Source organism: Lepus europaeus, chromosome 1, assembly GCF_033115175.1.
Source record: "Lepus europaeus isolate LE1 chromosome 1, mLepTim1.pri, whole genome shotgun sequence".
In the NCBI taxonomy this organism is placed as follows: Eukaryota; Metazoa; Chordata; class Mammalia; order Lagomorpha; family Leporidae; genus Lepus; species Lepus europaeus.
In genome coordinates this window covers 2439427-2457429 of record NC_084827.1, presented here as the reverse complement: position 1 = coordinate 2457429, position 18003 = coordinate 2439427, and the positions used below count along the sequence as shown (strand labels likewise).

The 18003-nt window shown below is 40.0% G+C and overlaps 1 protein-coding gene across 4 annotated transcripts in view; it reads left to right on the top strand.

Moving 5' to 3' along the window:
• BRAF (B-Raf proto-oncogene, serine/threonine kinase) overlaps positions 1 to 18003 on the top strand; it is a 200715-nt gene that overhangs the window by 105021 nt on the left and 77691 nt on the right. For all 4 annotated transcript variants that reach the window (XR_009865529.1, XM_062186971.1, XM_062186840.1 and 1 more), the window contains exons 4-5: positions 9368 to 9471; positions 10258 to 10360. Coding sequence is in view for 3 of the 4 variants with exons in the window: in XM_062186971.1 (XP_062042955.1) it covers positions 9368 to 9471; positions 10258 to 10360 (207 nt within the window). In the remaining variant the exon portion in view is untranslated. The remainder of the gene's footprint in view (positions 1 to 9367; positions 9472 to 10257; positions 10361 to 18003) is intronic.

Genomic DNA, 18003 nt, shown 5'->3' with positions numbered 1-18003 from the left:
CTTTCTCTGTCTCTCTCTCTCTCACTGTCCACTCTGCCTGTCAAAAAAAAAAAAAAAAAAAAAACTTAGATTGTCATATAAAGCTGAGTCTTTGAGGGGCATTATCTTCAAAGTTAAAAGGAAGAAATCTGTTTACCAGCATAAACAAACAAAACAACAAAACTTACCTGTCTGTGCCAGGGCTCTACATAAAGATTAAAGTTTTCCCTATGACTTACTAACTCTGTTCTGCTAGTGTGGGGTTCACATTTATTTTTTTCCTATTTATTTATTTGAGAGGTAGAGTTACAGAGAGAGACAGAGAAAAAGGTCTTCCATCCACTGGTTCACTCTTCAATAACCGCAGTTGCCGGAGTTGAGCTGATCTGAAGCCAGGAGCCAGGAGCTTCCTTTGGGTCTCCCAGGCAGGTATAGGGGCCCAAGCAATTGGGCTATCTTCCACTGCTTTCCCAGGCCATAACCAGAGAGCTGGATCAGAAGAGGAGCAGCCAGTACAGGTACAGAAACCAGCACACATACGGGATGCAGGTACTGCAGACAAAGGCTTAGGCTACTATGCCACAGTGCCAGCCCCTGGGGTTCACATTTATTCTACCTGCATTGTCCAACCCTTAAACTAATAATTAGCATAACTGGTCCTAGATTGATAACAGCACTGGGCAGACATAATGTATATCCTCCTTAGCCCATCTAGGTCTCATAGAATCAAAGAGACGATCACAAACTGTAAACCATACAAGGAAATAATCTATTATTATTACTGAGTTAGAGGACTTAAAACAGCACTTATAATCCTACAAATGAACTAAGTAGAGTTTCTAGTTGGTCTTAAAATTTAAAACTCGGAATGACATCATCTATGACTTGTTCTTCCTAGGAATGACTACGTTAAATGTTAAGCTTCTGGGTTTTCTGTTTTAGAAAAGATGAGATGGAGGACAAAATTAAGCACTGTGAGGAAACAGACAATTTCAGAATGTGGGCATCCTGTAAAACAGCAGGCCTGGGCTCTTTGATAAGTCAGAGTTGTGGAGGATAAAAAAGCTGGAGGTTATTCTACACTAACAAGACTAAAGACATGTAACAACAAAATGCAACTCGTGATCCTAGTTTAAGATTGGGTTGGGGGCCGGCGCCGTGGCTTAACAGGCTAATCCTCCGTCTTGTGGCGCCGGCACACCGGGTTCTAGTCCTGGTTGGGGCGCCGGATTCTATCCCGGTTGCCCCTCTTCCAGGCCAGCTCTCTGCTGTGGCCCGGAAGGCAGTGGAGGATGGCCCAACTCCTTGGGCCCTGCACCCCATGGGAGACCAGGAGAAGCACCTGGCTCCTGGCTTTGGATTAGCACGATGCGCTGGCCACAGCGGCCATTGGAGGGTGAACCAACGGCAAAAAAGAAGACCTTTCTCTCTGTTTCTCTCTCTCTCACTGTCCACTCCTCCTGTCAAAAAAAAAGATTGGGGTTGGGGAAGAACTTAAGGCATTCTTGGGACTTGAGAAATTGAATATTAGATACTGTGGAATTATTATATTTCTTATGTGTGGAGATGATAATGTAATTGTGTAGAATGATGGGTTCAATAATACATACTTAAATGTGTAAGGGTGAAATGTCATGACGACATCTGCCTTCTTTTTCTGCTGTTTGAGATCTAGTTTAGCTGCAGTAAAGTGTGCAGATCTGAAGTGTATAGGTCAGTGACTTTTGACATTAACTGCCACACAGACTAAGATGTCCAGTATCCCTAGTGCTGGAGGGGCTTCTCCTGGGCCCCTTCCAGTTTAGTGCCCACCCTGTCGTGATATGTATCTTAATTACTTTGGAACGTACTTCCAGATACTGTGTTTGATAACAAAACATAGAGAAACATGGAAAAGTAATTTTAGAATCTAAGTAGAATTTTAATGTTAATTTTACCATTCCTTCAAATTTTCCTTTGTGTGTTTGAAATTTTTCATAATAGAGTTGGAATCATTGAAGCAATATAGGGTAAAGAAAATAGAAGGTTCAAGAGAAACAGTTGTGACTAGGGAAATAGTAATGAATATACTTTATATTAATTTGAGAAAGCAGCAAGTAGTACTTAAGAGAATCTCAGTATATTCATCTTGTTACAGCAAATTACAGAGCAAGTGTTAAAATACTGTGTAGAAATTAAAATACTTTATTTAAAATCTTAATGGATTAAGTAAAAAGCAGATTAAACCCAACCAGTGGTAAAATTGGGATATTGTGAAGAGCAAAGAAAGAAAGTGTAAAGGAGAAATTAAGAGGTATGAAAGAATAAGCATTTTCATTTTATGCTTCAGATGAGTTCCAGAGGTAAGACTAGAAATAAAGGAGTAGAGCAAAATTCAGAGAAATAATTGCTACTGTGTACGAATGACGCAAGTCTGTAGATTTGGGAAGCACAAGCCCCGAGTTGGAGAAATAATTTGAACCCATAATAGGCATAACCAAATGAATCAAAACTGTTTACAGAGTACTAAGGGAAGAAATTATGTTCAAAAGAATTTTAAAAATTTCTTCATAGCAGCTGGAGAAGCCAGAACATCAGAACTCAGTCTGGGTCTCCCACATGGGTGGCAAAGCCCATTGAGCTGTCCTGTGCTACTTCCCACGGTGTGCGTTAGCAGGAAGCAGGAAGCGGTGGAGAAACCAGGACTCAAACCCAAGCACTCCAGTGCAGGTGGCTGTCCCAAGTGACATCATAACCCCTGGACCAGACATCTGCCCTGCACCCATTTTTGAAAAGTGAGGTTCACATCGGCGTGAAAGGAGAAGTGCCGTCTGAGCATCTCTAGATAAAATGAACAAGACGTTTGACAGGAGTCAGTACTCTTAGGAATAGAAAAAGAATTGTGTGAGCTGTTGGAATAAAGAAACCAAGTCAATAAAGGATGGCATACCAAATATGTTTAAGAAACATTAATTTTCATTAAAATTGGAAACAGGCAAGAAAAATATGCCTACCACTGTCACATACCCAAGATGACATTGAATATTCTAATCAATGCAAAATGAAGATTTGAAACAAAACTCATTATTTGCAAGTGATTTTATTTAAGAAAATCTATCATTGATAATAGTAACAAAATAATACAAAGATGAAAAACACCTTTTGAAGAAAAGTATACAGCTTTATTTAATACATTTTAAAATAATAAATTAAAAATTACTTTATTTCTGGTAATTTTCCTATATATATTTCTTCCCAAATCTGTAAATTCTATAGTTTCTGTAAAAAGGGCCTTGACTCATCATCCCCTCCCCATGTGATAAGCTGATTCTAAAATCTACATGGAAGAGCAAAGAGATAGTAGTATATATTGTAGTATATATTTGAATATAGTATAGTAGTATATATTGTAGTATACATTTGAATATATTCATCCTGAAACACTGGAGTTTTATTTGTTTGTTTGTTTTTGTTTTTGTTTAAGATTTATTTTATTTATTTGAAAGGCAGAGTTACATAGAGAGACAGAGATCCTCCCCTCTGCTGGTTTACTCCTCAGATTGCCACAATGGCTGGTGCTGGGCCAGGCCAGAGCCAGGAGCCTCCTCCAGGTCTCCCACATGGGTGCAGGGGCCCAAGGACTTGGCTGTCCTCTGCTGCCTTCCTAGGCACATCAACAGGAGCAGTCAGGACTAAAATTGGTGACCATATAGGATGCCAGCACTGCAGGCAGTGGCCCAACCTGCTATACCGCAACGCTGGCCCATGGAATATTTTTATAGGTTAAATACCTAGATACAATTATTGGTTCATAGAATACACACAGTAGAAACTCTGTAATACCTTAAAATTAGAAAAATGTTTGGTTCTCAAAATTGCGTGAGACTTCCTTTTCCCATGAGATCCTATCATTGAAGTTAAGGTTTTTTTTAAATGTTAGTACCATAGTTGGACTATGATTTTGCCTTCTAGCTCATGCAGATACTTAAACCACAAAGTAAGGAATAGTCCTAAAGTTTCAGTTAATTAGGGTAGTTCGGGGGTAGACCCAGTAGGAAGGCCTTAGGTCTTTGGGGGATGTGTCTGTGAGATGATTCTCTTAAGAGGATTGGCTATAAAGGCCTGGATTGGCCCAGCTTCTCTGCTTCTTGGCTTGCCATGCAGTCGTCTCCCACACATTTTCTAATCTGCCACTCTCACCAGATACCCAGCCAATGGAGCTGCCCAATCTTGGACTTGAACCTCCAAAACTGTGAGCCAAATACACTTTTTCTTTTAATAAAATTAGTTCTTTTATTGTTGTAATAAAAAACCTGACTAAAACAGTGAGCAATCTAATAAGACATAAAGTATATTGAGCCTTGGGTTACCCTCTTGCATGTGTATTTTTCTGTACATTTGTTTACCACCTTCTTGGCCAGTGCTGTGGCTCACTTGGTTAATCCTCTGCTTGTGGTGCCGGCATCCCATATGGGCGCCAGGTTCTAGTCCCGGTTGCCCCTCTTCCAGTCCAGCTCACTGCTGTGGCCTGGGAGGGCAGTGGAGAATGGCCCAAGTGCTTGGGCCCCCACACCGGCATGGGAGACCAGGAAGAAGCTCCTGGTTTCGTATTGAAAAGCAGAGAGAGGGAGAGAGGTCTTCATCTGCTGGTTCACTCCCCAAATGGCTGCAATGGCCAGAGCTGGGCTGATCCAAAGCCAGGAGCCAAGAGTTTCTTCTGGGTCTCCCATGCAGATGCAGGTGCCCAAGGACTTGGGCCGTCTTCTACTGCTTTTCCAGGCCATAGCTGGGAGCTGGATCAGAAGAGGAGCCGCCAGGGCTCAAACCAGTGTCCATATGGGATGCCAGCCCTGCAGGCAGCAGCTTTACTGGCTATACCACAGTGCCATCCCCCCCCCATCTTTTTTTTTTTTTTTTAAAGATTTATTTATTTGAAAGGCAGAGTTAGAGAGAGGGAGAGGGAGGTCCTTGAGCAATTTAATATTCAGATGATTCCATTGACTCTTGTTTCTTGGTTAAGGTTAAGTGGCTTTTCAAATAAATGAAAAATCATTGCTGCTTTGACAGTCTAAGCAAGGTTATTTAATTTTTAGGTTTGGAGGAAAACATAAGCCTGGTTTATTTTGACAATGTCTTCAGTCTTCCTAGCTTTAAAACACGAAACAACTTCTATCCCCACCTCTTTTTTTTTTGTTTTGTTTTTGTTTTTCCTTTTTGGATGAGTAGTACTTTCACATGGTATTTACATCAGGAAAACTGGTTTCCACCCCTGCACTTTATTAGAAGTGTATGTATACAAGTTTTCAAGATTTCTTTATGTAGATATAAGCAAATACAAATACATTCTATTTCTCCACTCCTCTTCCTACTACATATACTAGGGGTCTTCACCAAATTCATGGGAAATGGATATTATGAAGAAAACTATGCATGGATTTCAAAAAAATTTTTCCACTGAAATTATCTTCTTAATTCTCCTTCCATGAATTTTTTTTTCATTTTTTTTAACATTTATTTAATGAACATACATTTCCAAAGTACAGCTTATGGATTACAATGGCTTCCCCCCTCCTATAACTTCCCTCCCACCCGCAACCCTCCCTTCTCCCGCTCCTTCTCCCCTTCCATTCACATCAAGACTCATTTTCAATTCTCTTTATATACAGAAGATCAGTTTAGTATATATTGAGTAAAGATTTCAACAGTTTGCACCCACATAGAAACACAAAGTGAATTGAACGTCAATTATTAAAAAATTATTAAAAAATTCATCTTACCCTATTTCAGATGGTGCCCTTTATCCTAGTCAAATATTTCTTTATGTATTAGAGTCTGTTTTGATCTTTGTATTCTGTTCCATTAGTCAGTCTGTGGCATGAATGCTATGATAAAGGAGCAAATATTATAAAAAGTCAACCTACAAAAGTGGAAAGAAGAAGGACTGATTGATGGATTTGCCTTGGTTATAGAGTAGAAAACCAAAATTTTGCCTGTTGCTGAAATACACATACAACTTGAAATTGGCATGTGCAGAGAATTATGAGGGAGCATAAACGTGTTGGAACTGCATTGCTGAAGTGCATGAAGGAAATTACCAGAGATGGAGGGATAGAGACTTCTAGGTCACTGCTGACTTCCTGTGTCACACTGTGGAACTTAAGTTTTATCCTGTAAACAATAGAGGCGTTCTAAGCATATGAGAAAATACTAGATTACACATTAGATTTGATTCAGTGCTGAGTGTGGGGGACCCTCAGCAGTCTGTATGCAGGAGCTTCAGGTGGTGTGAACCATCTAAAGCGTTTGTGCTGAAACGGAACACCTGGTCTTTCTTCAGCTGCTCAGGAGTCCGTCGTGCATGCGCGCACACAGGTTCTGAACACCTGGTCAGAGATTTCTGTCGTAACATGGAACAATGGAACAGAAACACGCTGTTGCCAGGAAGGGCGTGCTGTATTAGTGCAGGCAGAAGAGGAGAGAGTGGCAAAGGCAGGAGGGAGCTTTCTCTTCCACTTATTATTTCTGGAAGGTACAGCCATTTATCATTATTCCCAGTTTATAAATTTACTAATAAGTAGTGGGTTATTGCTTCTAGAGGAAATACAGGGTAAAACCAGGATGGTCTCTGTATTTTGGGTCCTAAATTGTTTCTGTCTTTATAGCAGTTAGGACCTGTTTGCTTAAAAATGTGTTTGCACCAAGCTTAATTTTTGCACACTTAATTGTTTTAAATATAATTCTGATAAGCATATTTTTAACCATTGAGAGCCTGCCTATGTTGAAAACTACAAACTACTTTATCTGCTAGCCACAGGTAAAATCAGTTCTGGGGCCATGAAAACCCCACGCTGCTGCTGCCCTTTGGAGCTCTTCCACGTCAGGCTGTTCAGAGACCTCACTTAGACACAGAAGACTCCTCTCCTGTTACCTGTCTTCCTGTTTCAGGTGGTAGTGGTCCGTCCACTTCAGGCTCTGGACCGGCTCATCAGTCACCTGAAGCTCGTACACGCCACCTTGTGGCCATAGCTTTTTTTCCCTTGATCAGCCCCGAAATCCCATGAACTCAAAATACAATAAGTTCCTGAGAGCTTCTTAACCAATATATAAACTTCTTTTATGAGTCTTTCTGTCAGAGACGCCTTATTTAATATATGTTGTTGATTCATTGATGTTGAACACACGTACTGTCTTCCCCAGGCCTGTTACTGCCTTAGAAGTACTATACAGGACTTAAGCAGTGTTCATGGAGGCCATTTTAAACAGCCGAATTACCAACCAAAAGCACCAAAGTGCAGAAAACATAAAAATTAAATGAACTGTCAATAGGGTAGTTCTTCATAACGTTAAAATTCAAACAAGCAGAGCCTCACCTGGTTCAACATCAGCTGGGAAGATGCATGGATTAGGTGGCTTGGAGTTGTTACTGCTGTTCTGTTCTCCCCAGAAACGCTGAGCGTATTTTGGAGTTATAAGTCAATGTTAGCAAGTAGGCAAATCAGACAGACCCTACAAATCAGGAAGATCAACTATACCAATCTAGCCTCTTCTTGAATACTTTTTTTTTTTTTTTTTATTGTTGACAGGCACAGTGGACAGTGAGAGAGAGAGAGAGGCAGAGAGAAAGGTCTTCCTTTGCTGTTGGTTCACCCTCCAATGGCCGCCACGGTCGGCGCACCGCGCTGATCCGAAGCCAGGAGCCAGGTGCTTCTCCTGGTCTCCCCTGCGGGTGCAGGACCCAAGCACTTGGGCCATCCTCCACTGCACTCCCGGGCCATAGCAGAGAGCTGGCCTGGAAGAGGAGCAACCGGGATAGAATCCGGCGCCCCGACCGGGACTAGAACCCGGTGTGCCGGCGCCACTAGGCGGAGGATTAGCCTAGTGAGCCGCAGCACCGGCCAAAAATACTTTTAATGATGACTACACCTCCCTCACAACAAATTTTCTCTCGGTGATTAGTTTTATTGGTTAAAATTTGCCTCTTTTTTTTTTTTGAGATTTATTTATTTGAAAGAGAGAGGGAGGGTGAGACAGAGATCTTCCATCTGCTGGTTCCTTCCTCAGATGGCTACGATGGCCAGGGCTGAGCCAGGCCAAAGCCGGGAACCAAGAACTTCATCTGGGTCTCCCATGTGAGTAGCAGGAGCCCAGACGTTTGGGATATCCTCCGCTGCTTTTCCCAGGCCTTTAGCAGAGAGCTGCATCAGAACAGCTCCAACACAACACCAGCCCTTTCTCATTACTTCTAAACATAGGTCTTGTTAGGCTTTCTGATTGTTTACCCTTCATTATACTGTTCCATTCAGCTGTCATACTTACCTGTACTTCGTTTTCCCCTCTCTTGCATGCTTAAATGAACAGAGTATTTAATTTTATTAGCATTTCCCTTCCTCTGTCTTAACACTCACTCCCATGAAAGCTATGCTCTGTTTACTCCTGCTGCTTCACTGTAGTCCACACCACTAGTTACAAGGAATAAATGTGGCTTGGAGATAAGGCCAGTAAAAAGGTCAAGGATAGGGTAACTTCTAATAGAAAGATTCTCTCTCTTTCCTAGGCCCCTTCCTGCCTTACTCCCCATGTCATCTTTGCTTCTTCCCACGTTAGCTTCATTCTGTATTCAGATTTTCTTAGTACACTGAGATTTCCAAATTTTTATTCTCTTGGCACACTGTCACTACATAGAAGCAAGAATTTCTCTCAACCAGTGTTCATGTGTCAGTTTACATAATAATTTAGGTATTGTTTGGGCTGTCTATCTAGCTCTGGTCCAGTTGCTGTTGCCAGGCTATGGGAAACCAATTAGCAGTTTTACATCGTGTACAATTAGAAAAGAATGGAAGCTTAATCAATATCATTTCTACTACTTTGTGGATTTCTAGAAAAGGGCGGATTTCCAGAGGAAATAGGAGCGCTAGGCAATAACATAATAAATATAAATTATAAACATTAAGACAAGTCTTGTCTTTGTGCAGTGTTTAGGGTCTATAAGATGTCTCTGAAGGACTCATCAATGTAGTTGAAGGTATATTATACGGTTTTCAGATTTGAACAGTATTGGGTCAGAATTAATTTTGCTTTAAATGTTGACATCTGTTATTTGTTAGCCATAGATTCATTTTTTGGAGGTTGTATTATAGTGAATAATATTTATTTTCTCATTTTTATATATTTAAAACATTTCATTTTAATTATTAAAGACAAGTCAAATTTGCTTTAAGTTGGTGAATAATAATCGGTGCTTGGGTTATAATTTTCCTTTAATATTAACTATAAAAATTATAATTGTTTCATAATCCATATGACATTTAAAAGGTGTTGTATTATAAAGGTAAATTACTGAGTTTTTAAATTATGTGGAAAAAATGTGATCTGTTGCCTTTATCTCTTACCACACATTATGACACCATAGGTACCTGCAAGGTGTGGAGTCACGGTTCGAGACAGTCTGAAGAAGGCGCTGATGATGAGAGGTCTGATCCCAGAATGCTGTGCTGTGTACAGAATTCAGGATGGGTATGGTTTGTATGTGCTGTGAAATTTTGTTCAAAAAGATAAAAATAGACATTGAAGTTGGGAATTTTCTCTTGGATATTTACCCAAACCTAGATAAAGGAATTGAAAATCCACTTTGAAAAATATTATATTAATATTAAATTATCCTGAAGAAATCTTGTAGGCCCATTGGAGGAGTTAGTTGATTGTAGTATTTTTTACTCTGATCATGTAATTTGATTTGGAGCTTGAGAGTCTTACATTTTTTGAATCAGTTAGAGTGTAATTTATTTGACTAATGCACCATTACCCACTTCCCTGTTTTTAATACAAACTCATAGTTAAACAAATGGTTTATAAAAATTAACACTTTTGTGTTAAACTATTTTTTCTTTCAGAAAATATTGTTCCAGGACCCCCAGTTTTGAATCCAAATTTTGGGGCATGTTGTCCCCCTGAGTACTCTTTTTCTTTAAATGGATAGAAAGTCCATACCTGTGATTTTTTTATTTTTATTTTTTTGACCCCAGGAACAAACCATTTTCTGCTGTTGTAGGTCTTTTCTGGAGCTGACTTGAAGAAAAGAGTACATCTCTTTACCCTGCTGTTTGTCCAAGAGTGATACATTTATTTGGGGTAAACTTAAAAATTAATTTATTGCCATTTAAATTTCTAACGATGGAAGGCCAGGGAGCCAAACCTCCCTTTTACTAGCCCCTCAGTAACCAATTTTCATATCTTCAGCATGAGGTATATGAAGATTTTTAAGTATGATAACCAAGAAAGGTTTGTATCTACGTTTTTCAGAGAGAAGAAACCAATTGGCTGGGATACTGATATTTCCTGGCTTACTGGAGAAGAACTGCATGTAGAAGTATTAGAGAATGTTCCACTCACAACACATAACTTTGTATGTACCTTTACATTTTTTGAAATGTTAAGCATGTTCAAGTTATTGTGAATAAGTTTTTATTTAGGAAGCATGAAATGTGGTTGAAGAATTTTGGTAATAACGTTCTAGCTAAGTTGAAAATCAGTTCTTTAGAAACATACTTAAATTAAAGAGTCTTGTTTTAAGAATTATACCTTCTTTTTAAAAGTATCCTCCTAGTGGTCAACATCTGTAGGGATTAATAGATTATTGTGGAATCTAAACTTTTACGAGCACTTATAATTGTAAACCCAAAGTTTTCTCCTTTCTCTCTTTCTCTTCCCTTCAGTACTTTCAGCTCCCTTTCCTAAAACTAATCTAGAGGCCGGCGCCACGGCTCACTTGGCTAATTCTCCTCCTGCGGCGCCGGCACCCCGGGTTCTAGTCCCGGTTGGGGCGCCGGTCCTGTCCCGGTTGCTCCTCTTCCAGTCCAGCTCTCTGCTGTGGCCTGGGAGGGCAGTGGAGGATGCCCCAAGTGCTTGGGCCCTGCACCCGCATGGGAGACCAGGAGAAGCACCTGGCTCCTGGTTATTTAGGGGGTGAACCAACGGCAAAGGAAGACCTTTCTCTCTGTCTCTGTCTGTCTGTCTGTCTCTCTCTCTCTCTCTCTCTCACTGTCTGACTCTGCCTGTCAAAAAAAACAAAAAAACTAATCTAGAGTCCTGTAGTTGATAGTCTGCATGTTTCTTGTTTAATTTAATAAGCTGGCATGGACATCTTTCTGTCTTAGTACACCTGGCTTTTTTCTTGTAATGATTTTATGATAATCCATAGGAGTAGGCGTTTGGTGTATTTAATCATTCCTCTGTCAATAGACATTCAAGTTTTTGTATTTTTAAAAGGAACAGAGCTAAACAATCTTGTAAAATCTTGACATACTTATAAATGTTTCTGAAGAATGTAATGTAAGTAGAATAGCTGGATATTAAACTGTTCTTGAGGCTTCTTCCTTTGTCTAGGTTTTTTTTTTTTTTTTTTTTTAAGATTTGTTTATTTATTTGAAAGACAGAGTTACACAAAGAGAGAGAAACGGCAAAATCTTCCATCCATTGTTTTACACCCCCAAATGGCCATAAAGGCCAGAACTGGGCCAATCTCAAGTCAGGAACCAGGATCTTCTCCCACATGGGTGCAGGGGCCCAAGCACTTGGGCAATCTGCTGCTGCTTTCCCAGGCCATCATCCATTTGGGATGCTGGCACTACAGGTGTTGGCTTTACCCGCTACGTCACAGTACCAACCCCCTTTGTCTGGTTTTTGCTTTTGCTAAAATATAGCATAAGCTAAGTGTCACAAGCATGCGACCCGGACCTGAGGTGTTTCTGTTTTAGAGATAAGAGTACAGATCCCAGAACTTCCCTCCCAGGGACTGCGTTAGCAGGAAGCTGGAGTTGTGAGGTCGAGACAGTCACTGAACCCAGGTACTCCAGTGTGGGAAGGAGGCTTCTCAGCTGGCCTCTTAACCAGTAAGCTGCACACCCGCTTCTCCTTCTCTGTCCCTGAAAACGTAGACAAAACCTAGGATTGGAATGATTTATAAGGTAGGAATGTACTTCTTATTTTTTTTAAATTTTTTTCTATATAGATAGTTATTGCCATGCTTTACGTATCACATAGTTTCCATATACTTTGATGATTAATCCAGCTGGGCTCTTAAGGCAGACAATTGAGAAGAATTCCTTGGGCATTTCTGTTTTCAGGGCTCCATTAGTGGTGAACCATGAAGTCAGATTTGTGCTCTGTAAATAAGGTATCTATTGAATTAGTGTAAGCTATACCTAATGTCAATCAAATTTATTGTGGAGCAAATAGTTGTATAATGACAGGCTGTAAAGTTTGTTACTATTCATTTTTATTTTACTTTGGAGAATTTTGACTGGATAAATCTTGGGGATTTTATTTGAGTTCTTAAAAATCCAGAAATAATTAAGCTTACATTTCATAGTGATTACTAGTATTTTTTTTTCTATTTTTTTATCTGAGAGGCAAAGAATCAGAGAGGGCTACTATCCATTGCTTCACTCCTCAAATGCCTTTAGTGGTCAGAGCCTGGGCCAGACTGAAGGAGCTAGGAATTCAATCCAAGTCCCCGACATGGGTGACAGGAACTCAGCTACTTGAGCCATCCCTGCTGCCTCCCAGGGTCTGCATTAACAGGAAGCAAGAGGGAAAGTAAGGGAGAAAACTGCAGAGGAAACTGGTTGTGTGTGAGGCTGCAGGGTGTGGATGGGCCTTTGGGCAGTCACTGTGGGTGGCTCCACACACTCTGGACACTCTGATTCCCTGGTGAGGGTCATTGCTGTGAGATCTGTGCTCACACCGAGGACTACGCAGATGCTTTGGGTGGTTCTTGTGGCGGCACAGGTGAAAATTGTACCTTCTGGGGCTACCGCCCAGGCATTGGTCTCCTTGGAATAGAGGAAGTGAACGTAAGACTAAGCTAGCAGAGCATCTTAAACTTCCCCACTGATTAAAAAAAAAAAATTTACCACTGCAACTTGAGTGTCACCTTGGACACTCCCTCACCCTGGAGCATTGAACAGAGCTCCCTGGCCACACCCAACATATGCCTTTGGGTATTCACTGAAAAGAACAGACACTCCACTGAGCCACAGAGGCATAGTCAAAGATCAAAGATCAAAGTTATGGGGGTGGGGTGGGGAACAGGTATCTCCACAAATACCTAAAAATAAATGCAGCAGTTCAAGAAACAAGAATAAGGAACACAGCATGACACCCCCAAAGGAACACAACAGCACTTCAGTACTAGAATGTGAAGATGAAGAGATTCAATAAATGCTGGAAACAGTTCAAAAAATTGATCATAAGATTACTTAGAAGTAACCAGAAGCAAATCCACAAATTAAAGAAATCCATATATGACATGGTTGAAAATTTTTCCCACAAAATTGATATTTTAAAAAGAAATCAAAATGAAATACTGGAAATGAAGAATCCAATAAATCAAATTAAAAATGTGGTAGAAAGCCTTAACAACAGACTCAGTGAAGCAAAAGAAAAAATATCCTGAGTTAGAAGACAAATATCTGGAAACTTTACAGTCAGACCAAAAAAAAAAAAAAAAAGAAGAAGAAGAAGAAGAAGAAATTATTAAACTAAAAAAAAGTTGGAGATTTAGGGGATACTATCAAACAACCCAACATACAGGTCTTAGGAGTTCCTGAAGGCATGGAAAGACTGGATTAGAAGACCTTTTTAGTGAAATAATTACAGAAAACTTCCCTAATTAGGAAAAAGAAAGGGACATCCAAGTGCAGGAAGCACATAGAACTCCTAATAGACATGACTAGAAAAGATCTTCACCACAACACATTGTAATCAAACTCAACACAGTAAAACATAAAAGATTCTAAACTGTGCATGAGAGAAACGCTAGATTACTTCCAGAGGATCTCCAGTTAGACTCACAGCTGACTTCTCATCAGAAACCCTACAGGCTAGGAGAGAATGGTGAGATATATTCCAAGTCTTAAGAGAAAAAACCTGTCAACCCAGAATACTATACCCTGCAAAGCTCTGATTTACGAATAAAGGTGAAATAAAGACTTTCCATAACAAACAGAAATTGAAAGAATTTGTCACCACTCATCCACCCCTGCAGAAGATGCTTAAAGGAGGTGCTACACACAGAAACACAGAAACACGGTCAGCACTACGAAAGGAGGTGAAGGCAGAAAATCTCCCAGTAAAAGTACAAAGGAAATCCAAAGTAAACAACAGGAATATTAATGGAAAAATGGCAGGGCAAAGTTGTCACTTATCAACAGTCACCTTGAATATAAACGGCCTCAACTCTCCAGTTAAAAGCCATAGACTGGCTGAATGAATTAAAAAGCAAAACCCATCTATTTGCTACCTACAAGAAACATCTCACCAACAAAGATTGAAAGTGAAAGGATGGAAAAAGATATTCTGTGCTAACAGAAACCAAAAAAGAGCTAGTGTAGCCATTATAATATCAGACAAAACAGACTTTAACACAACAACTGTTAAAAGAGGCAAAAAAAAAAGGGCGGGGGGAGCACTATGTAATGATTAAGGGATCAATTCAGCAGGAAGATGTGACTATTATAAACGCATATGCACCTAATTACAGGGCACCTGAGTATTTAAAAAAATGTTAATGGATCTAAAGGGAGACCTAGACTCCAATACAGTAGTAATGGGGGACTTCCATACACCACTTTCAGCAATGGACAGATGAGCCAGACAGAAAATCAGCAAGGAAACAACAGAGTTCATCGACACCATAGACCAAATGGACCTAACAGGTATCTACAGAACTTTTCATCCTACAGTTGCAGAATCCACATTCTTCTCACCAGTGCATGGAACTGTCTCTAGGACTAACCACATGCGAGGCCATAAAGTAAGTCTCAGCAAATTCAAAAAAATCTAAATCATACCATGTATCTTCTCTGACCACAGTGGAAGGAAGCTGGGATTCAACAACTCAGGAATCACTAGAACATATGTAAACACATGGAGACTGAACAATATGCTCCCGAATGAACAGTGGGTCGTAGAATAAATCAAAAGAGAAATAAACTGTTGAGGAACAGGTTTTTTTTTTTTTCATACTATTTGTTGAACTGTCAGTATAGAGAGAGTTAATCTTACATGTATAAAGTTAATTGAAAATAGATCTTAGTAAAAATTATGAGTGGGAATAGGTGAAAGAAGAGGAAAAAAGGGTGTGAGGGCAGGTGCGATGGGAAGAATCACTATGTTCCTAAAGTTGTATTTATAAAATGCAGAAAATTTGTATATCTTAAATAAAATGTTTCTGTGGGGAAAAAACAAGAAGTGGGAGTCAGTAGCTGAAAGCAGGCATGTAACCCAGGTACTTCAGTATGGGAAGCAGGCACCTGAACTGGCTTCTTAACCACTAGACCACATCTCCACCTCTCTCTCTCTCTCTCTCTCTCTCTCTCTCTCTTTTTGACAGGCAGAGTGGACAGTGAGAGAGACAGAGAAAAAGGTCCTCCTTTTCCGAAGGCAGGAGCCAGGTGCTTCTCCTGGTCTCCCATGGGGTGCAGGGTCCAAGCACTTGGGCCATCCTCCACTGCACTTCCTGGCCACAGCAGAGGGCTGGCCTGGAAGAGGAGCAACCGGGACAGAACCTGGCGCCCTGACCAGGACTAGAACCCAGTGTGCCGGCGCCGCAAGGCGGAGGATTAGCCTAGTGAGCCGCGGCGCCAGCCATCCACCCCTCTCTTTAAAATTCTCAACTAGAAATTAGGTATGAGGAGAGAAAAGAAGAACTAGGTTGCTAATCATGAGAGAATAGTATTAAATTAAGGGTTGTTGTCATGAAAAGGTAGTGAAAGCATACTACAGATTCTCAAGTATGGAAATAGTTGGAGACCTGCCAGAAAATTCTTAATGAAAACCTTCCATTTGCAAATGCTGTGTCTACACAGGGATATGCCAGTAAATAAGACAAAGAACATCCCTGCATTAGAGTAGAGAGACACAGAATTTAATATTTTCTCATATTTTTAATTGTTTTGGATGTCTAAAGTGCAGGGCCCAGCATAGTAGCACAGTGGATTGGGCTGCAGCCTCATGCCACACTGGATTGCAGTTCTAGTCCGTGCTGCTCTGCTTTCAGTCCAGCTCCCTGCTAGTGTACCTTGGAAGCCAGCAGAAGATTTCTGAGTACTTGGGCAGTGGAGGATGGCCCATGATCCAGGTGGAATTCCAGGCTCCTGCATTTGGCCTGGCTCAGACACAAGCGTCTGAGGATTGAACCAGTAGATTGAAGCGTGCGCGCGCGCGTGCACTCTCTCTCTCACTCTCTTTCTTTCTTTCTCTATGTGTGTGTCTCTGTCTCTCTCTTTAAGTGCCTTTCAAATAAGTAAATCTGTTTTTTTAAAGTGTTTTATATGCATATAGACTCCTAACTTGGCCTTAGAAGAGATAGGAGTGTTTCCAAAAACAAAAAAACTAAACTTAGGCCTGATAGATGAGGAAATAAACAGCAAGTGAACTGTATTCTAGAAGAAGGAAACAGCAAGAAAGCATTGTACCTTTGAAGGTTTTTTTTTAATTAATATAAAGAGAACAGATTTCATGTATTTCATAGATGCAATTCTAAGAAGATAACCATACTTCCCCCCTCTCTCCTTCCCTCCCTCATTCCCCCTTTCTTTTTTTTTTTTCCTTTAATTTTTGCAGTAACATAATTTCTGTTTACTTTATAATCATAGGCTTAATGCACCACTAACCATAATGTGCAAAAAATGAAAAGTACAAAGGCCACTGTTCCACATGCGTGTAGACAAGGGCTAAAAATAATCAGATAATAAGATGTCAGTTTCATTCTTACACTTTTCTTTGTATTGTATTCTGTATTAACTAGAATATATAAGAAAACATGGTATTTGTCTTTTGGAGATTCACTAGGCATAGTGGTCTTTATTTGCATCCATTTTGTTGCAAAAGACAGGATTTCAGTCCTTTTTATGGCCCAGTAGTAGTCCATTGGATATATACACACCACGTTTTCTTTTTCCAGTCATCAGTTGATGGCCCAGTAGTAGTCCATTGGATATATACGCACCACATTTTCTTTATCCAGTCATCAGTTGATGGCCCAGTAGTAGTCCATTGGATATATACGCACCACATTTTCTTTATCCAGTCATCAGTTGATGGGCATCTGGGTTGATTCTACATGTCAGCTATGGTGAATTGAGCTGCAGTATACATGGAGGTATGGATAACTTTTTCATGTGCTGATTTATTTACCTTTGCATAATAAATTCCCTGGAGTGGGATTCCTGGGTCATATGGTAGGTCTATTTGCAGCTTTCTGAGGGATCTCCATACTGTATTCCATAATTGTTGTACTAGTTTGCATTCCCACAAACAGTGTATTAGGGTACCTTTTTCTCCATATCCTTACCTGCATTTATTTTTTGATTTTTGGATGATAGCCATTCTAACTGGGGTAAGGTGAAACCTCATTGTGGTTTTTATTTGCATTTTCTTGGTGGCTAGTGATCCTAAGCATTTTTTCATGTGTCTGTTGGCCATTTATATTTCATCATTTGAAAAATACCCGTTTATGTCCTTTGCCCATTTCTTAACTACTTTCTTTTGTTGTTGAGTTTTTTGAGCTCTTTATAAATCCTGAATATCAATCCAGGTGCATAGTTTGCAAATATTTTCTCCCATTCTGTTGATTACCGCTTGATTTTGTTGAGTATTTCCTTTGCTGTGCAGAAAGAAGCTTCTTAACTTGATGTAATCCCATTTGTCCACTTTGGTTTTTACTGGCTGTGTGCTTCTGGTTTTTTTTTTTTTTTTTTTTTTTGCAAGAAGTCTTTGCATATGTTAATATCTAGCAGAGTTTCTACAATATGTTGTCATATGTTTACATAATACTATGTTTTCATATAGTTATTTGACAGTATCAGGTCATAGATTTAGGTCTTTGATCCTTTTTAGTTGATTTTTGTATAAGGTGTAGGGTAGAGGTCCTGTTTTTGACATGGGACACAGGGTTGGTTGGAGAGGTGGTTGATACAGTACAGCAATAGTTATGTGTAGAATAAGTAGAGTCTAGCTCTTGAAAATCCTTGTAAGCCATGTTAA